This window comes from Pleuronectes platessa, chromosome 13, assembly GCF_947347685.1.
Source record: "Pleuronectes platessa chromosome 13, fPlePla1.1, whole genome shotgun sequence".
NCBI lineage: Eukaryota > Metazoa > Chordata > Actinopteri > Pleuronectiformes > Pleuronectidae > Pleuronectes > Pleuronectes platessa.
Window position 1 is genome coordinate 22,024,813 of NC_070638.1, and position 22,398 is coordinate 22,047,210.

The window sequence follows — 22,398 nt, forward strand, 5'->3', positions numbered from 1 at the left end:
TGAAGGCAGCATGACACATGTAGATAAATCTGCACCCTCTTATTTGAGAAGGGCTGTGCCAGAGCACAGCACCAGTACACATGGCTGCCCACTGTATTTACCTTTAATAAATTGCATGCGAATGACATCGGGCTGCCTCAAAGTAACCTCAAACAACACTTCACATGTCACACTGGTCTGTCATGACTCAGTATTTTGTTGTTTAAGTGTCACTTGACAGCGGCTCAGAAATCTTGTGTCATTGCCATGTGCGTCAGACTTGAGGCCAGTGCGTTGAGGGTTTACCGCTCTGCACCATCTAGACCACAGCAATAGAGAAGCCTCTTTCCATTTGTTGAGCCGTGGTCGTCGTGCGTCACCTTGACCGGGTCAGAGTCAATTTATTAAATACCTCTTTATTTATATCCCAGTTCAGCCAGCCTTTCTGCACTTTGCACCGCTGCACCTACAAGTGCTGAAATAGAACCCCATGCAGACTGTGGTAACCGCTCTCACTTAATACAGGGCCCTCTCAGTGGAGTCTGAACAAGACAGAGAACAGTAGCACGACTTCTTTTATGATCCACTTAACCTTTTGACCTTCTGTCTTATTTATTAAAAATGGTTACTGCATGAAATCTTTCCGTTGGAAATGGTTTTCAAAACTGGGATAGCACTAAAGGTTTTTCTTTTTTAATTTTAGTCATTATTTGGGTTGTCTGTCCATCCCATTCTTGAAAACCGTCTGTCAGGAAAGCATTGAGGGAATTTCACATGGACTCACCGATTGACTGATTCGAATGATGGTAAAATGTCAATGAAACTGGGACCTGATAAAACACTTGTTTGGTCAACTTAAAAATTGTTTTTATATATTATCTCCAAAACATCAAAAGTCAACTTGACTGAGAACTTAAAAAATAAATTTTATTATTATCATAAGTCAGCACCATAACTCAGAAACCGAAGTGGATAATATAACCATAATTTCTGAAGCTTGCCTAGATGGCAGAGTTTTGTTTTGTTGCCATCGTCATGTGCTCAAGAAATCAATTCAATATCCAGTCACAGGCCGAGTTTTTAAATTACATTGAAATTCATGATTATCTGTGTGGTGATCATGTATGAGGGAATCAATACAACAATAAACCTCTATATGGTTTCATATATACACTGATTAAAAAATAATGATGATAAGTGTATAAGTGGATCATTTCATTAGCCTTCTTATCTTTCTTTATCAGTCTTTAGTAATCTCAGTTATATTTAGTATTCATGTTATAGAACAAACACCTTGTTGTTTTACACTGTCAATATACTGTATATGAAGATATGGAATGTGAGGTTAACTTAACTGCAATAGATTGTGTGATCAATCTCAGTGGATAAATCAGACTACACGTTACACATGTAGAATAAACCAATTCATTTGATTTTTTATCACAATTTGGATTGAGTCATGAAACTTGGATTTGATCCCACATTAACACAACGTGATATGGGAAACTGCTCTGTCTGTCACTTATCTTCATTCTTATATAAAATTGCAGTGATATTTTATCTAATGTTTATATTTTTATCAGTAATCTCCATTTAAATTTGAACACAAACACCACATTTACAGTTCACAGACCACCTCTAATTTCTACAGACAGGTTTCTGAGCTATGTCGACTGTGAGAGACGAGCTCCTGAGAGGGTAGACTGATTTGTTGGTAGTTGATTTAGTTGCTTTAAAGAAAACAAGTCCACAATTACCGGTAACAATTTGTCATTGTGACCCTTTGTTGTGTCCATGCTGGATTTTTTGCTACAAATAGCAAATGTGTAACTCTGAACAACAGCAATTAGTTTAGGTCAGTGTGTGTCGAATTTATTTGAATGTTTCTGACACGATTTATTACTGCCGGTAGAAAATAGACGTTATACCACTGAGTGGGTGATTGCGCTGCCTTATTTCCAGATTTCAAGATTTCAAGAACGACTACATCAAATATCTAGAGCTTTCAGCCACTCTGCCCCTCATCTCTGGAACTCCCTCCCCCCTGACATCAGGAACATTAACCCAAATTCAATCACTCTTTTTAAATCTTGCATTAAAACCCACCTGTGTAGGCAGGCATATAACTTTTAATGTTCCTGTCCGCTGAAGCTGTTGTTCTGCTGCTGCTCTGCTTTGTGCATTTTAAAAATTTTAATTAACTGTTTTGTTGACTGTTGTACGGCGACCTTGAGTATCCTGAAAGGCGCCTTATAAATAAAATGTATTATTATTATTATAACAATTATTTCTACATATACTTAAAGACACCCAGTCTTTCATAGTTTACTACCAGCACAACAATTGTATGTACATAATATACAGTACATAGCAATGCTGTGTACAGTTTCTATAGAGGCAGTTTGGTGATGATGATGTAACTCTGTGTTTGTCTCCATCCATCAGGCTTCTCTCAGTCTGGGATGGGAGGGATGATGGGGTCCAGCCTGCCACCGTTCCAGACCAGCATGAGCTCCACTTATGGCATGCCTGTGATCGGTTCAGCTATGGACAGCCAGAAAGGTTCCGGCCTGTTCGGAGTGGAAACCAAAACTACCAGTAACACCATTGGAAGCAGTCCGTTTAAGACCAGTGATCCATTTTCTTCAGGAGGTCCAGGAATCCACACTATGGATTTTTCTGCAGGTATCGGTTGATTGCATGTGCCAGGCTGCGTTCACACAGACATATGCAAAAAACGCAGCACTTCTGATTCATTTGAAAGGGGGGGAAGTGGGCTGGCGTAGAGCGAGGGTACGTTCAGCTGAAAGTTGAACCAGGTTTATCGTTTGCCGCAACACAATCTGCCGTCGTCTGGCACGGTACTATGATGGCCAGTCACACACGTGTTCCTCCAGTCCCTTGCGTTGTTTTAACACAGGCCAACCAAATGTCTTTCTGAATACGGCCGTGAATCGTGCTGAGCAGCAGAGGAGAACAGAGTCAGGAGAATAAGTACCACATAAACTTTCTTGAAAAAAACCTGAGGTGAATAGTTTCCCTGACACTTTGGATCCAGAGTAAAAAATTTAAATGGAGTTTTCATGTATCTTTGAGGAGGGGCTGCTTGGATTTGTCATGCAGGTAATAGAGGAGGGTGGAGCTAGAGATCTGGCACGAATCGATAAATATAAGTTGTGTCAGTCTGGTCATATCGTGTAAACTTTTTATTTAACTCAATACAACCTAAAGTCTTTTGTAGATTGCACATTTTGTGTGTGGCAGGGCAACAAGGGGAAGTGATGATAGTGGTACTGTAAATGCGTAGGACCAGCTTTTACCAGCAGGTGGCAGTCTCTTCTTACTCGTCTCACTTATCAAGATGGAACAGATCCAGCTCCTGCTTATATGTTGCTGGTTGCCTCAATGCATTGCTGTCCGTGCACTTTGTTATTCTCTTTATCTGCTGAAACACTGGATCCACAGACAGGGAGGAGTCAAGCAGCGACTCTTTGTAAATGATACACCAGCTCCTACGATCTGAAGAGGAAAACAGCCTATATGAGATTTCGAGGAGCCTTTTATCATGAATAGTTAATGTTTATAATATCATCCGCTGTTTAAGCTTGCAATAGCTGAGCAATCACTGGTTTCCTCGCAGGAGAAACATAAATCCACTTTAACAACAAAGACAGAAGAGCACTGTGCCTTAATCAGTCCTCCTGTGTAACTGCCTGAACACTACACTAATCTAATAGAGGCTTAAGTTGTTATTTCAGTTAAATGTTATCAAAATTTGACTTGTGTGTAAAAAAGCTATAAAACATTTATTTAGCAACAGACGCCAGAATCCTGAGCTCAACTTTTAAAAAGACTTAATATTTCAGTTTCTGCTCGGACTCATTAAAGATTTAGCCAGAGCTCTGCTTTATTTTTAGCTCTTCTCCCTTCTAGTTTGTCGCCGCACTGAAGATACCTCTGCTTGCTCAAAGGCAGGTTGTTGTGTCACAGTTGCTATTTAAGTTCAGCCGCTGCTGGAGCAGATACACGATACATCACTGATACAGATGACAATAAGCACAACAGATGTGTAGCCCAACAGTTGTGGCTACTGTCACGTTAGAAAGAAACTGTAGCTAGTTGGTTTAGCTGTAAAAATATAAATGAACGCTCCAGTAACATTTAGGTTGTACTGTGAGACAGTGACATGAGTAATTATTTCAAATTTGTATATGTGCCAACACTCCAATGGGCTTGATAATAATATTCTTGGTTCGCAGAACCTGTCTCTTAATAAATGCTGACACAGTCACTGGGGAGTGGCCTTGTTTGATGTACCCTAACCATTGTATTATCCCTATTAGGTGTGTCATGATAAAAAACAGACAGTAATCCCATTTACTTCAACACAAACTCAACACTGGCTACCGACAGTAGTGGCTGTTGTAATGTTTGCCACACATTTCACTCTTGTCTTGTTAGAAGGAAACATGTTAAGCCATACTAAAATATATAAATGACTGCTTGAGTCAAACGTTGAGGTTACACTGTGAGACAGGGATATACCCCATGCTGCTACTTTACATTTCACACTAAATAGCCGCTGACATATTATGGCTGTGCCAATCCCGTTACATTAGGTTGGATGACAACAGTGACAGGGGAGAGTGAAATATAAGCTTTAGAAAGACAAACTCAATCATTGATCTACCACATGTCATCCACAGTGCTGAATACAGACAGGAAATTGATGTGTGACAATTGTAAACAATTTGTAAAATCACACTACTTCCCTCTGTCAGTACTTTTCCCAACATGCCGTCTGTGTTGCCCCCTCTTCTTATGTCTCTGTGTGAATCCCTCTCTATTCACCTTTTCCTTCTGCGTGTGCAGGTCCCACTTGGCCTCAGTGAACTGAAACCCATCTGCACAAAATGTCCACTTGCTGCTCTTTTTCATTCGCAATGCCAGTGCTCCATCATTAATGTTTCTCTGGGCAGTTTTCCAGACCCCAGATTACTGAGTACTCCCATTAAACACCTCATCACATAAAATATAAACGATAATGCTCTGGCCTTGTCTCTTCATTGAGCTGTTTTTAGCTCTGCCAGCATCGACTGTTAAGAGAAAATAGCTCATATTGCATTGCAGGAGAAGGTGCCAGATTTAGAGGGGAATGCACCTTTTTCTAGACTCCCATTAATATTCAGTGATGAAAAATGGACTGAAAACTGAGACGGAGAAAAAGTAATTTTGACAGGAAGAGGACATGATCAGCAGACTGAGATGAGGTTTTTAGGTCTTCCCCTCTACCTGTCTCTTTCTATCTGTCTGTCCATCCATCTGTCTCTCGTTCTCCTTTAGCTGATGAAATGCTCGTCTATAATAATAATTGTAATAAACATGGCTTTAGAGCAGAAAGCAACATTGGGAGATATTTGGAACAGACACATGAAGATCTCATATCAGCCCACACTGAACATTTTTGTTAAAGCCTGCATGTTTTTCTTTTTGTGATTCTGTATTTCATTCCATACATTCAATCAATGTGCAATTTGGGGTAATTTGAGTGTTTATGCATGTGTGTTATTGCTATGAGGTGTCAGACCTGCATGTATCTATTGTTAATCATGCTTGCCAGATATTTGAACTACGCTTTATTTATTTACATTGGTATGGTGCTTGAACGTGTGTCTGTTTTGCTCTCTTGTGCTCTGCACCCTGGATGAGGATAACGATGATGACCCCAAATATGTGTTGTTTGTCTGGCTTAAAGCACATTCAATTCCAGAGTCCATTCAGAATGTTTCAGAAAATATCACATTACAATATAGCATATTTGGACAATATGATATGACCAGAAAATGAATCCTCTAACTTTTATTTCCTTGCATTTTACAAATATTATGATTCATAAGATGTACTCAGAACAAAAGCAAGGATATTAAAATAGTGTGAGGCTTCTTTAAATTATAAATACATGATAGACCTCCAGCCACACTTTGTTTCACAAAGTTAATATGACTATGTGGCTGAATTCGAGAAAAGTTATTAAATGTAAATTGTAAAAAGTGGACCCTGACGCAATTTAACAAAACTGTGGCACAGCATAGCAGATACTATAATCTGAAACCCAGTGCTGATCCAGCACCTGTATCTGTCTTCACTTAAACTGATGATGCACTTGTATTCTTACTGAGCCATAGAACCTTTGTCATAAACTGTGTATCTCGGGTGAGTAAAACAAGTTACTGGTTACATGTAGAGCATTTATAAAAGCAGGCACCATCACACAGATCACATCTTGGAAAATGTTCAAATGTTTGTACCAAGAGGAACCTTAAAGCAAACAGACATTGGTTACTATGGGTGAACACACTATTTACATAAGCATTGTAGACAAGTGTCATTGCGTATTTGCATGGCAAAATGTGTGGCTGCAGCACTAACTCCTGTTGCAGTAGCATACATCAGACATACATTGCACTGTACATAAGCACTGCTAGTATAGGACAACATTACTAGCAACTAATTGCTGCTGCCATAGCCTGTCTCAACAATGTCAGTTGATAAAATGCAGAAGTTTAAAAAAGTAAGGGAAATATGTCTTTTTCTGCACAGATCCTAAAGATCCTCCATCTCGATTTTGCAATCCTTAATATCCACAACTACCTTACAAAGAATGCTATTTCTTCCCTACTCCAATTAAGGTTTGAAATGCATCACTTCTGCGTTTTTTAGGTCTGTCGTTTATTTAGGCCCTCTAGCGGTTATTACATTTCCCAGTCCATTTGTTTTTGATTTTTGTTTTTGAAAACTGAACTTGAACTTGAGTCAACGAAAAAGTATTGTATTATCCCTATTTTATTCCACAAATTGTCAAACAACATCTAAAATTGTACAAAATTGTGCATTCAAGAATTACACAACCTTATCTGGCTGCGTGTGAAAAGGGGAAACAAAACACTTGTATATCCTTTCAAAATTGTCAACTGCAAACCAGTCATCCACCTTTAGTTATTGGTCCCTCTACAATCTCCATTACTTCAAAATATCACTTTAACACATATGGATGTAGTATTTTTTATTAGACCAGTTCTAGCACCAACAATTTAGACCAGAAATAAACATGAACCGCCTATAGTAACCACAGTCTGGTGGCTTTTTGGCAGGTGATTCTCTTGACAGTGTGTGATCGGTTCCTCCTCTTATAAAACCCTCCCCCCCTCGGCAGCTCCTGTCCTCTCTCCTGGCGGCTTAATAGAGGATGACATCAGTGCCGCGTCCTCCAACTCCGAGGAAAGCCCAGAGAGAGCAGGGCTGGGGGACGAGGATGGCAAGCAGCAGCAGAGACGGCGCAAGAAGAGGAGGAAGGGCCGGGACGAGGTCTATGACTTCCTGGATAGCCAGGAGAAGAACATCGGCCAATCAGACAAGCATGGGATTCAGGATAAGGACGGAAATGAGGCAGAGGATAATGAAGATGAGGAGGAGAACTGGGAGTGGGAAATCAGAGAGAGTGGAGGAGGGGGCAGGGTAAAAGGCAAGAAGAATAAGAGTAGGGCAAGACTTCCAGAGGAGTGGGGGGCGCCCCAGCAGCACGTCTCCCCCACACCGGCTACGATCGCTCCCACCTGGGATACAGCCGCTCACTCTGGTGCATCTGGCTTCAAAGCTCCAAACTTGAACCCCAGCCCTGCTCTGCCCTCTGCCTGTGTACAAATACCCACAAATTTCACAAACCAATCCCATGCTATCCTTGTAACAGATTCATCACCACGCTCGTACGAGCCAATGTGTTTAGACGATTTCTCTATGTCTGCAAAAGACGTGCAAAAGGCAAATGAACAGAAAGTTTCCACTGGCAAACCTGAAGCTAATATTAGCACAGCAACTAGTGCAATAAGTGCCAAGAGCAGTTTGGCTGGGGATGCGAGCCGTAGTCTAGCGTTAATGACAGGGGACAACCTGAGCCCAGTATCGCAGACCTTCTCTTTCCTTGATTCAGTCCTCCAGACCCCTCAAGCCTCAACACCTGAATCACAAACTACCACCCCCATCACCAACACTCCCGCCCCTGCCTCGGCCCCCCTGACAAATTCCGGCCCAAAAGAAACTTCCGTCCTTGCCTCAGAAGCTTTCTCCTCTCCCAGCAGCCTCACAGTCCTTACTCCAGCACCCACTGTCCCAGCTGGAGTCGCGTCGTCGCTCAACGTTGATGCCAAACCTTTTGTCCCATGTGCCCCCTCTGCCACGCCCCTTACTTCAGCTCTACCCTCCTCCGGCCCTCCTACTTCATCACCAGACACTCTCCCGACAAGCGTAGCCTCACGTCCTTGCTCGGCCACACTCCCTCCCCCCTTCACCCCCGCAGCCCCTCCCTTTCTCCCTGCACACTCAGAGCACGAGGAGTCCTCATCGCCACAGCTCCCCCCACTGGAAGGTTGGTGAACTACAGGGAAGATTATTAATAACATGGGGCTAATTTGAGCAAGGGATTGTGGGCTGGGATAGCAGGAAGCAGCTATTGATATTTTTACCTGTGTGCATGGCTCTTTGTCTGTGGATTGAGCACTAGGCCTGCTTGGTGCTTAATCTATTCCTATCTGTAATAACCAAGGCGCGAGAGATAAATGCTGAACAGCGTCTGATTTAATCACTTTCCTATTAATTATGTTAAAACAGATCTAGACACAAATCTATATCTTGTTACATTAAACAAACAATAGAATCTCTGAAAACACATCCAGGAGAATCCTCTCAAGCCCCACCAGAGAAACATTTTTGTCCAGGTATATCTCTCTTCCCAGCTGCTGGCATGAGTATGGGATACAAGTGCTGTGCTGATCAGGCCACCTATTAACAAAACTGCAAGGGGGAAATGGATAAGTTGCCCTATCTGATTTCCCTCCGCCTGCCTCTGTGTATCTGTGCCCATGATCATAGCAATGTTTCTGCTACTTCACCTGCTGCTTCTTATAGCTCTGCTGTCTCTGCTTGCTGCACTGTCTTCTGTTTCATGTGACTGTCAGCTCCATGTCCAAGTTCCCACTTCCACTCTGTCTATAGAAAAAACACATATAACTCTAATGGCAAAGCGAACTTGCTTGTTATTTTAATAGACACATTAATAGTTAATAATAATAGTTAATATGTACTAGAGTATTTCTCATATCAACTGCACAGAGCCAATATCATGAATGAGATGGTTATTGAATGAGCAATAATGTTAAACATGATTCAGAATTATAGGCAAAACTTTCAATTATCAAGTTTAGTCTTGATGGCTCTTAGGGGTATTGAGTTTATTTGGGGTTTTTATTATTATTGTTTATAACGTATTAGGCTCAAATAAATGTTTCTCTAAAGATAAAATAGAAATGGAGAATAATCAAATTAATGTGCAAATCTGATTCCTCTAGTATGTTAGAAAATAAACATACGTTTTAATTTTAATCATGTGAATTGTGTACTAAAGTATTCTGTATTTGCACCCATTTGGTGAAAGAGTTCTAATTTAACCAATCTCTCGACCTTCATCAGTGAATCTTGGGACACAACCATAAGTGAGTTACAACCCCTGAGTGACCATAGTTCCATATTTAGTTTTCATGTCCATGGCCAAAACATGCTCTAGAAAAGAAATTGCTAATTAGCTGAGTTTGAGTTAACTGGGTCTTTGCATTTGAAGGATCGTGAATTGAATAAAAATGCAACTGAGCTTGATGATGTATTCTTACCATTTGAAAAAAAAAAAAAAAAACTCTTAAGTTTACAGGTATAAAGAAAATCATAGTATTTGTTCCTGTTTAAAGCACAGTGGAGGTTAGAAATGGAAAATTAAATATTCTCCAGATGTGGTGGAGCTTAGAGACTGTGTTTATAAAAGTTCTGTCAAAAGCACAAATTTGACAGCTACAGCTGACCAGCTCATGTGTAATAGCCATGTAGGAGCAAACAGTTCAGTGTCGAGTGCCACAGCAGCTGCCTGACCCCTGACCTCTTGTACAGTGCGAGAAAAACTGTGAGAGGTTCTCAGTCTAATGCTTTTTCCTCCTGGTGATACTTTTTCCGTCCTGCGCTCTCCAGCTACAGCTCACAGTTTTCTAAATATGAAAGCTTAATTTTCCAGTGTGATGGTTTCTCAGCCCTTTCTCACTGTTACAACCTCACCATTACTTTGGTAGTAAAATTTGTGGGAAAAAGTACAACTCCTTTAATCAAGACAAATAATTCAACCATGTAGTTTTAGATTTCCTACTCTAATAAGAAATTCCTTTAGTCTGACAGCAGCAGTCACTAACAGCGGGCTGTGTTTCACACCGGCCCTTTATCTGTAAAGACGACAATTGTCTATAATATCCTGTAACTTCCAGAAATTCTATATGGAGTTTTGAAACAAGTTCGTGACTGACATTGTTTAACAAAAGTTCTGACTAAGGCATTGCAAGGGTATATGTTGAGAACTGTGTTTATACAGTGATTCTAAATGAGCACTGTCTTATTTTTTTCTCTCCCTCTTCCCCCCTTTCTTCTCTTTCATAATGCCATGATGTCACCCTGAACAACAGGTAATAAAGGTTTCTCTTTTTCCCAGTTTGTATATTTTATTCTCTTATGGTGCTTTGCAGTGGATACGCCTTAGACCAAAGCAGCTGTGATTATGTGGTGGATAATTATTTTGTTTACTCAGCTGCCTTTAGAGAAGGGCTTGGAAGTTCAGGTTCAGAAAATACATTTCAATATCTGCGCCTTACGAATATAATTAAATACTTATTTCACATTCTCTGTTTTGAAGTCAAGAATATCTTTTGAAAAACTGTTTCCCTTAGAGTGTTTTTCATATTTTCCAAACGTAAAAAGTGCTATAGGGGAGAGCGGGGTAATGTGGGACATTTTTTACATTTGTTCCCCTCTAGGCGAGCTAAACTGATATATCAGTAAAATTTACACATTTCCCATTAATTCAGGATGTTTTCTAGCTATGGAAATGATCAGAATGTCTTCAGGACAAAGGGCAGTGAAAATATGATTTTTTTAAAAAAGTGGTCTTGTGTCCCACTTTACCCCAGCTACGGGGTAAAGTGGTCCACTTACTTTTTTCACTTTAACAACACATGTTGTAATAGTTAAAATCCTGACAGCTAGATTGACAACCACTAATATTGGACTAGTAACAGAATCATGGGGATTGGTCAATTAAGCACATTTATGATTATTATGATTCATGTGATCTCTTGCACACCCTAGCTTACCTGCACATTGTTTCTCTGTCCAATTGGCAGGGACAGGGATATTGATTTTCTCTGCGTATTCAAATGCCAGTTCACAGCACTTAACTGGAGCAAGGCCATGGAACTGGTCAGCTAGTTGTTTCAAGTGTTTGGCAAGCTCCTCCTCCATCTCATCTGTGAATATTCTCTTTACCTCAGCTACTGCACCCCAGGCTACTGATTTTACTTTCCCTTTCTCTTTTTTCTTCATGAATCTTTTGAGGGTTGTCTTATTAATATTTCTGTCCCTTCCAGCTTTTCTTAAGGACTTCTTTCCTTGCATGACCTCAGCTGCTGCACTCTCCATCTCTGCGAGGGGTGTTTGGCCCCAGGTTGTCTTCCTAGTGTAGTTTCTTGGCATGATGGCTTTTCTACAATGTTTATGACATTAAGAATAACACATATATAATGTAATATAACATTAAAATATATTTAAGACTAAACTTAACTTGTGCTTCATGGTTGGGTAAAGTGAGACACTGTCCCACTTTACCCCACAGCATTTGTCCCACTTTACCCCGAAGCCACAATTTTAGAAAAACAACATCTTTTATCAATTCAGGCTAATCTTCAGCTAGCATCAATCACATGGTTTTATATGTTGGAAGTTCATCAATATGTATGATATAATTTTTTCTACCTGAATCAATTTGTTTTGACACAACAGTTGATTAAGTTCAGAGCAAGACAATTTACTTTTACATGCAAAAAACAAATTTTTGTAAAAAAAATCCTTCATGGCAAGGGGGGAATGGGAGGGACTTTTAAACATAATAGTCACATGACCACAAATGTGTTCCGTTGCCTAGATACAGGGGGTGTTTCACATCACCCGATGTCCCACATTACCCCGCTCTCCCCTACTATTGCATCTCGATGTAAGCAACGTATGTACACATACATTCATATGAACACAATATGAACCACCTCACATTTGGCTTTATCACAGTGCCCTATAAAGTTGGATATGGGTCAATATCAGTTTCATCCATTTAGAATTTGAACATTTCTACTTTATCACTTTGGCCCTCCAATCAGTGATATGAATGAAACTATAAATCATGAAGAACATCATTGCCATTATGTTATTGAGCTGTTTTTAGTATGTTTAGCATAGCTACCATTGCTGTGAGGCTGTGGTCAGTGCAGGGCTCAAGTTTGCGAGTATATGGTATATTTAGTAAATTTGTTTCAAATGCACCTTTAAATCGCCACAAATATGATTTTGTCTCACTCATCAAACAAAACAGAAATAGCAGTTTGTGTTTAAAGAGACTCTATGGTCCTTCAGTCACCTCTTTGCCCTGAGTGTGTCTCTGCTGCAGGAGCCAGCACCATCCAGCTCAACCCCTCTGCATATTCACTTAGCACTAATTTGTCCTGGGGTGAGTGTGTTACTCTATAGATGGTCCTCTCTCTCCAAACATATGGTGTTGGTTTAAACAGAGCAGGCTTCTGTGTTCAAACACAAGTACTGGTCTGGCCGAAAGTATATTTTTTTTAGCTCCAACTTCTGATACATTTTAACATTTTCATTGATGTGCTATAATATGTGAACACTATCTCGCTAGCTAAATGACTTTCATCAGGTATCTTTCCTGCACTGGTGTTATAATGGTCCTTCAAAGGAAAATGTGGATCCTATACACTAAACCTGTTCTACTGCTGCAATAAGCGTTTGAAACGTGAGTTGTCCAACTGAAATGGCTTTATTGTACAGCTGGTGCAGCTGAAAGGTTTCGCATGGAAACAGTCACTCTGCAAACCTGTGTCACAGCCACTTGGTTAGTCTTGATTTATAAAAACATGGGTTCCACAAAACTCACCATCAAATAAAACAAATTTATCACCCAGTAAAATAGCCACAATAGTATAAACTATGCTCAGGATGATGAACCCTTTTAGAATCATTAGAGAAACACTGGATATCACCAAAGTATCCTCAATTGTATCTCCAGCGCTGCACAGTGGTTTTAGATTCAGAAAATGTATACCACTTTCACCTGTTTCACACAATTGCCATTTTTAACCCATCATCATTATGACCAATAATGACAAAGCAAAACCAGACTGGTCGTCCATTCCAGAAGGCTTTTCAGGCTCTGCGTCTTGAGGCTTTGCTGGAGCAACTGTTGGTCTGCTCCCATGAAATTGTTATCATTACCTGACATCTGTTTGTGGATTTGTTTAGCACTGAACCAGTTTGTACCCCCCTGTGTCGATGGATGAGGTGTGTTCCAAAGAGGAACTCATTAAAGAGTGGTGGGGATCTGGTTAAATCGGCAGGTCCAGGGATATGTCACCACTTTAATTAACCTATGTAAGATTATAAATCTATCTATATATATCTATATATATATCTATATATATATATGCATATGCATATATCTGGTTTTGAGCTGCATGAGTTCGCTGCAGATTACCTCTATCTATTACATTTGCATTTATCGATATTGAGAGCTACAGGAGCTTAATTTAGGACTGTTTGGCTTTGCAGAGGTTTGCATTGGACTGACTACCTTTAGTTTTTAGTTGTGTCAGTTCCATGTTAATCTTGTCTGTCCATCTCCCTGTACATATCTTACATAAATACATATTGATGACTGCAGCTACTGTGTTTAACCCTAACATAATGCAAGTACAAATAATGCTGTTTCTATTGTATTTATTTCTAGGCAAAGTAGTTTATCTTTTGATCATTGAGTGAAATCTCTATCTTTCTCTTTCCCTCTCTCTCACACACACACACACACAGTCTCCCAGACACACACACACTGACCTGCTTTTGTCCTTGAAAGCGAGCCAGTGAGCCAGTGAGATTGAATCAAAGTGAATCCTATAAATTGAGATTCCTCACTGGGGATGCACATGTGTTGTGATTTGCTGTCCAACCTTGCTGATAGATTATCATGTCCCATTGTGTGTGTGTGAGTGTGTGTGTGTGTGTGTGTGTGTGTGTGTGTGTGTGTGTGTGTGTATGTGTGTGTTTGTGTTTCTGGTTTGTGAAGCACGGAGGAGGTTGTTGAGCCTCAGCCCTGCTCGTTGACTCCATCACGTGTCTGTCTGGAAAATTGCAGCTGTGACCACAAAGAACTGCAGCTTGAGGGACATGGCTGCTAATGGTGTAGAGCAGGGGTCTTCAAAGTTTTTCAGGCCAAGGACCCCCAAGCTGGTGGAGAGATGGAGTGTTTTTATATTAAACTGGGCATTTTGCCATGTATAAATATAGCTACCCTGTTACTGTGCATTCAATACTAAACTATTCAAATATTACACAGGTTCATATATTCATGTTTTTAATTTAAACATGTGCAAGGTACAGGTTGGCCATGCCACTGCCATTTATAAACATATATCTTGCATACAACACTGAGCTTTACAATAATTCACAGATTCCTGTTTTTATTTTAAACATACATGTAGAAGAGACAGTGAATCCTCAAGCCATCTGTCGATGGCACACATACTCCAACATTAGTGAGATGTCGGACCCTGATGGGTAGCACACAACTTATCTAACCTTGGACGGATGGAGGTGGTCAGGCAGAGGGTCATATCAGCCTCACAATTTGTTGGATGCATGTTAATGTCTATCCAAAGACATTTAAATATGTGGGGAAAAAATTGGTTGGATAATAAATTTAAAACAAATTAAAAAATTTAAAATTGTCTCAACCGAAATGTCGCGGCCCCTCTGCAGTACCTCTCTGGACCCCCTAGGGGTGGCGGACCCCCTGTTGAAGACCTCTGGTGTAGAGAATTGACTGAGCAGCATTGAACAGAACATCTTGTGTATATTGAGTCATAAATAAAAGTTTTCCAGTGTGTTCCCTCTGAGGAAAATGTAGCTTGTAGCTAAACATGTGTCACTCTTGAATGCGGCTAAAATGATTAGTCACTGTATTAAATTAGTCAAAGAATATAGCAGCAACTCAAGTCATTAAAGTTATCTTTCACACAGACAGTTAATGTCTTCTCAATGGATTTTATTATCTTGCCGAGTTGTATGGCATTTTCTTCTTGACTTCAGTTAGCATTTATCTGTAATAATTTCCCATAGACTAACATGGAGCAGGCAGGGTTTATGGCCTTTACAGAAGCCAGCCACCAGGGGGCAACCGAAATGACTCGGCTTAATTTTGGGGAGCTGTGATGTCGTCTGTCTAAACAGTCTATCTATGGTCTCGGCCAAATATGATCCAGGCCAGACCTATATTATATTATTACAGTTATATTAGTGTCTTTTTACATGTTGTTGAATAGTAGACAGGTTTGGAAACGATCTAATCTCTAAAGGTCAGTATTTATCTTTGTCATAATTCAAATTCAAGAAAATTCCAGATTGTGGTTTATGCTGTGTTAATGTAAAAAACAAATTACTGGCTGATATATATAGTAAACTCATGACTGTTTTTCTCTTTAGGAACACTGGTTTCCAATCATTTCAGTTTACTTGTTATGTCTTGTGGAAATGCTTGACCTGAGCGCAGAATATTATCATAAAACTAGATTATCAGGTGCAGGAGTGTCTGGGTTGGAGGATTGACCGAGGTCCAGATTGTTTCTCAAAATGGAGCATGCAGTGAGCGAGGCTGGCTGAGCGTGACTGGATGTTGACTGAGCAGGTAAGTGATGGACGGGGCAAGAAGTGACAAAGGCCGGTTAGGTTCAGGTAGACAGGCAAGCTATAGCAACAAGAGTCAAGCAGAGCTTTCAGCCGAAGCGATTCTAGCCACAGGCGGAGGGAAGATGTGGTGGAGTCTAATTGGTTGGCTGGCCCTTCAGGAGGGCTGTGGCTTGTGGTTTTGATTAAAAGATAAAACTCAGTTGTGTTGGAGTGTATATGGGGAGATCAGGAAACTGGAGGCCGTGCTCAGCCGGGAGTACACAGCGTCAAAGAGCAGGACTCAAATGAGGTCATGCAGGCAGAGGAGGACTATAGCAAACTCTCCATATTCTGCACATTACTTTGAACATAGACGTAGATGTCCTCAAAGTCTGCTTCCACCTAGTATTCTATAACAGTGAATACACGCCCATGTTTTTAGGAACACCCTACTAATACATTGTAGTCCCTCTACTTCAGGTCACTGGGGTTCACTCAACTCACTTTCATGTTCATGAAACCAGTTTGAAACTTTTATTTGTGACATGGAGTATTATCCTATAGGTGCAGGAAGTAGCCATTAGAAGATGATAAAGGGATAAATGATGACGAAGATGATAAATGTGTGAGGAAAACATTCTGCGCACCATCACACCTCAAGCATCCTGGACTGTTGACACAAGGCAGGCTGGCTCCGATGATTTTATGCTGTTGACTCCAGATTGTGGAGCATAAATTGACATTAATCAGAACTGGTTATGTTTTTCAGTCAGTAACTGTCCAGTATTGGTGAGTCTGTGTCACTGTGTCTTCACTGACCGGAGTCGAACCTGATGTGGTCTCTGCTGCTGTAGATCATCCACCCCTGGGTTGGATGTGTTGTTCACTGGCTCTGCCATTTCTTTTAACATTGCAAGATAGGGCATTTTTCTAAATTTGTCTGGAATTCTCAGAGAAAAATTCCTGGATCTTGAAGAAAAATAGCCCAGGCATGTTTTGTGGACTGATATTTACGATTGTGTGTCATTTGGTGCAGAGCCAGAAAATAATCTGAATCTGGTGAATTTGAATGTGATTTCACAGTTGTAACGATTTGTTAATTTACCCACTGTAGTCTTCTTGTCAGCTCCAACCAGTCTGACCATTCTCCTCTGACTTCTCTCATCAACACAGACTCAATGGATGTTTTCTGTTTCTGAGTAAGAACTGTTGCGACTGTGTGTGAAAACCTAAGGAGATCAGTTGTTTCAAAACAACTGTGGAAACCGGATATAGTGATTACAGATAACTTTTGGGACACAATCGTTCCTATTCAAATGGTGTCTAAACAATTTGATTATGGTGATCAGGTAGTCTGCTTACAGTGTTCACTTTGTGTCTTTTAATTTCTTCCAATTTTTACGGGCTCTGTCTGTAATTTATCATTCGCCCTGTCTAATTTGACAAATCAGTTGTTTTTACCAGTCTGAGATCATACTCAGACTGTGGTTTGTATCCGTGAGAGCTGGGCTGAATAATGAATGCGCACGCAGCTCGGAAGAAAGATTTTACTCATTTAAGAAAAGTAGCATCGATCATTATGTGTTAATACTGTGGCGTCATTTCAAACAAATCGCAGTTAAACTGTGGCAGGTCAGAGACGTCAGCTGAGTCGGTGTCGGTGGGCGCACCAGCCGTTACCTTAACCTCGAATTCTGGGACTATCATATAGAAGCCACAGCAATTTATAACCTATAGTAATCAACCGCTTAGAGTGATCATTTCGGCCTGGGACTAACGTGACCAATAGCGGTTTCCACTGGATTTAAACCGGCCTCTGTTGGGCTTACAGCAACAATCATGTCACGCTCAATGTCGCATTTTTTCTATGCTCTGATTGATTGATGTGAACATTAGCTCCTTATTCATATCTGCATGATTTTATGCTGCCACGTGATTGACCAGCTGGATACTTGCATGACTCAGCAGGTGTTCAGATGTGGTCGGTGGATGTATATCTATGTTTTGTTTTGGTCAGACTACCTTATCATTGTGGGGTAAAAATCTCTTGCAAAACATATGTGTTGTGTTTATATACAGTGAGAGTTTTGGAAATCATAAATCTGAATGACAGCTACTTACCTAGTCTATAACATTTAGTTTATGATCAAAGCCTCAGCAGGATAATGGAAAACCCCATGAGGGCTGTACTTCAGTGACTCATCACATTGTTCTCTCCTTACATATTAGAACTCTCTCTCATCACGAGGGCACGTATAATTTCCCTGCATGTGATGGATGTATAAGGTAGCTTTTCCCTGCGTGAAGCAGATACAAGGTGGGCTAATGAAATCCGGTTTTACAGCCTCTTTTAAGGTGAAATTTTTCCTCATGAATGGGCCCGACATGAGCTCTGCACACCAGGATCTCATTCAAGACACCCTAATGACTGGGTTGAAGGTTGACATCTGTGTTTACCATCTTTTGCACCATTCCTTTCAGTTTTTTCTAACGTCTGTACCTTATATTTATGGTGACTCTGGGCCGTTAGCTCCCTCTGATCTGTTGCTGCAGTTTTTCTTCCTTCTCCACATAACATAATTTGCAAAGACTCATGTGTTCAGACTTATTTACGTCTTTTTTCTAGATTTGAGCTAAATTAGCTCTGGTTCCTGTAATTAAACACTGTATTCAGTCTTTCAAACCAAATTCAGACCATGGGCAGAGATATAGAGCAGATTCAAGCCACTTGAGCAAGAAGTGGGCTAGTGCAGAGTTTTGGGAAATTATTTTTTCCCACTTGTCCTCTTTTTCGCCTTCCTTTAACCCCAGTTTTTTTTTTTTTATCTCTGCTACTGCTGGTTCCTGGCTCTAATTAAAATTAATCTTCCTTTAACTTCTCTTACGTCTGCCTTGACTTTTGCCTGCATCAATCTTCCCTTCATCTGTTGCCCTTCCATCATCTCCCATTCTCTATCTCCCTCATTCCCTTTGTCCAACACGCCCTCTTCTCCCTCCCCCCTCTGCCCTCTCTCCTTGCCCTTTCTCTTCTCATCTCTTTCTCTTCCTCCTCCATCTCAATGCTTTCTGGTGCCACCATCGATATCATGTCTCGTGCCCAGACTCCTTTCGTCACTGGCATCATATTAATCGCTGTCAGGGGTGGGGGGAAGCAACATGGTGATGTGGGTGTGCGTGGGGGAGTGGGGGAGACGTTGTCAGGGATACATGGGAGGCGGTTGCCGTGGAAACAAAGAGACTCTGCGAATGAGGGATGGAGGGATAGAGGAGAGGTGGACTGGGTGTGACAGTCAGCGAGGTTGCAGAGTAAAAATAGAAACGCTGTGACAAGAGCCCCCTCCCTCCTTCTTCCTCCCCTTGCCACACCTCCACCCCCAACTCTCTCTCTCTCTCTATCTCTGTCCCTCTCTCTCTCTCTCTCTCTCTCTCTCTCTCTGTATGGTTGTCTCTCTCTCAGTTTCCTCCATCTCAAGCTGATGTTCAACAATCTGTGACCTTCAAAAGGAGGACGTACAGTGACACCAGGAAATAATCTTTAATTTGAGCCTCCCCTGAAACTCCTGCCTCTTGAAGTAACTTGTATTACTTCATTTGTATCCCAGAGTTTCTCCATGGTCTTGCTTGTTAGTGGTCAAACTGCCAAAGTTTTAGTTTTTAGATATGGTTCATCCAGGAAGCCATATCAACCAACCTTAAATCTATAATTATTACATTTTCCTGACCAGATTAGTCAAACATTTAAGCTGTTTTCGGACATGAATTGAAGAAACTCTAGAGGATGTCCAGAGACTTTCCCTCTAAGTTGCATTTCTATAACAATCAAAATAATAATTGTATTGGGGCACAAACAGACACTTATTAAAGGCAGCTACAGAACTCATAGAGTGAAATGTGGAAGCTACAAAATCAAAATGCTGTAAAGAAGGGGATGTGAATGTGCTCTATTAATATAATACATTCATATTTATGACAATTACTTTCAGTGGTTCTCTGCAATTGATGCAGCAGGTAATGTTTTAGTTTGAATTAACAATGAATTGAATAAGCATTAGAAGACTGGTTCAGAGCGACTGCATGGAGCTAACAAGTCCAACACACTCACTTGGCACTTGATTGGGTTCACCCAGCCAACTTAAATACAACAATCCTGTATTGGATCATCCTACATGAAGGTTCCAATGTTCAGTTTGTGTTGAAACTAAGGTAGTTTTTTTTGTCATTATGGAGGCTGCAGTTTGCGACATTGTTAATTGTAAGGGGATCAGATGTATCTATTATTTTGTCCACCTTATTTATATCAATAGAGGATATATTAAATAACAGACACATATTTCTGTATGTGGTCAAAAGCACCAAAAGCTATTTAATTAGCATCAGTTCAATCAAGACTTCGCTGAAACACTTTAATATAAACTGATGGTAACCTTACTGAGGACACTCTGAGGGAGGATTTATCGCAGGACTACTTGATTACACTGCATTCATTTTAATTCTAGATGCACTTAATAAAATACCCCATAGTTTGATATGAATACTTTTTAAGGATGAGGATTGTGATGGTTTTTATCTTTTTTATCGAAAAACGAATAAAAACACTCAAACCTACGTTAGTCTGTCTTCAAACCAACTTCCCTGCTCTGTCACTATACTCCTCAGCCAGTGTCCCATTCTGTACTACTGTAGCAAGTCTATATGCTAGCAGCTCCGTAAGGCTCTCCCTAATGTAGACATATGATAAGAAGACAATGTGTTCACAATCTGCACTTATTGTTTTAGCATTCTAACATTGGCTACCTCACCAGATTTTTTCACTACACCCTGTTCTCAATTGAACGGTATTAACGGTACGCCTGTGGATTTAACCGATGAATCAGACAGCGTAGGTTGGTAACCAGCAGAATTTATAGTCATGGGAAGGATATATTTAAAAATATCTATCATCACTGGACATAAAATGAGTAACCCCCTGAGTGAAGGATGTGTCATTAAACTGTTTTGCATGAAGAGAAAAATCATGGATTTTGATGTGAAATTATACATTCACAATTAACACCCTTTACAATGATGGAATTCAGCAATTCTGGGATATCATGTGGAAAATGATGTGGAACATGTGGTAGCTGAGCAAACATTTCCACAGGGGTGTGAATCGGACAGAAAATTGACATCTCCCCATGCAGCCGCAGTGAAACTGACATCAGCGGGAGAATCAGATAAAGGCCACTGCCACAGGCATTCAGACATAATAATTTACAATTGAATGAACAGACAATGCCGATTCCCCAACATATGGATTAAAAAAAATCTAATTTGATCCATAATCACACGGAAATGATATCAATTTGTAAAAAAGAGAAATAAAGTCAGAATTTTGCACATTAAAGTCAACTGTAACTTTTAAATTTGAGCTTCTGGAAAATGGCAGAACCTGAGCTGCCATGCACACACAATTCTCTGCTTTAACCTGAGAACCGATTTGATGTTAGGACAAGCCACCTCAGAGCCTGACCCATCCTTTAACAGAGGGCATACCCGAGTTCTCTTGCATAACACCCATCCTTTCCCAGCCTATTTAATCTAAACAAGTGTCTAATGTCTTCCCTCCTCATTCCCTTGGCTCCCTCTACTTTGTGCAAATGGAGGATTATGCAATAATCCTCATTCATCTTCAGTCATGCTTGACAGGAGGTTTTTGACCGTTTGGCAGAGGCTGTGGACGTGTTGGGCTTGCAGAGGGGGTTGGTGGGAGACGGTCCTCTGACATGTGCAGTGGGGAAAAACAATTAGTTGCCAATACTTTTCATAAACCAGCATTTTTTTTAAATAGAGTTTCGATGCAGGGAGTGTGACCTAAATCAGTCTGTCAGACATTTGATTCCCAGTGGTTCCTATGCAGGTTAGAGATATTAACCACTGTCTGCACATTTACCGGCCAGCACTGCTTTCTGTCCCTGTCAAGATTATCACTCTCTGGGTGGCAAATCTTTTGGTGGCACAGACATAAAAAGAAAAGAATACATTTATTAAAATGAGTTGTGTGATGGATATGACAATAAATGGTCTGTATGTATAGAACACTTTTCTTGTTTGTTGATCACCACTCAAGCGCTTTACAGTACAGTTTTTGCCATTCACACACATTCATACAGTGCAAATATGTGCCGCACTTTCTCTTTGGTCTTTGGGAAATACTTCCTTATGCTTTAAGCCACCAGTAAAATCTTCTGTAGAGATGCTGTCAAGCCAGAGCTGTGAATGCCAGATGGTTGACCTCCTCGAAGTAAACTCTTGCTCTCTGCAGCATGCATGCTTTTCGCAATATGATGCACATAATGTCATGAGGTCACTCTGAAAAACATCATCAGCCAGAATGCTGAGAGTGTGGCTGCAAGTTTCAGCTGAAGTTGCTTGAGCCTGCAATTTTATGGAGATAGAATGTGCTGATAGTTTGGATCATCAGTACACAGTTTCTCAGTTTAGCCCAAAAAGTCAGACTTAGGAAAAACATGGAGATAGGAGTATGCTGGAGACCGTTAGCCAATTCAGTTTTAAATCCTCTCT

The 22,398-nt window shown here is 40.5% G+C and overlaps 1 protein-coding gene across 1 annotated transcript in view; it reads left to right on the top strand.

Annotated features, from left to right (window-relative positions):
* map4l (microtubule associated protein 4 like) overlaps nucleotides 1-22,398 on the top strand; it is a 69,414-nt gene that overhangs the window by 15,929 nt on the left and 31,087 nt on the right. The window contains exons 3-4 of the mRNA XM_053438931.1: nucleotides 2,425-2,664; nucleotides 7,193-8,401. Of these exons, the coding sequence (XP_053294906.1) occupies nucleotides 2,425-2,664; nucleotides 7,193-8,401 (1,449 nt within the window). The remainder of the gene's footprint in view (nucleotides 1-2,424; nucleotides 2,665-7,192; nucleotides 8,402-22,398) is intronic.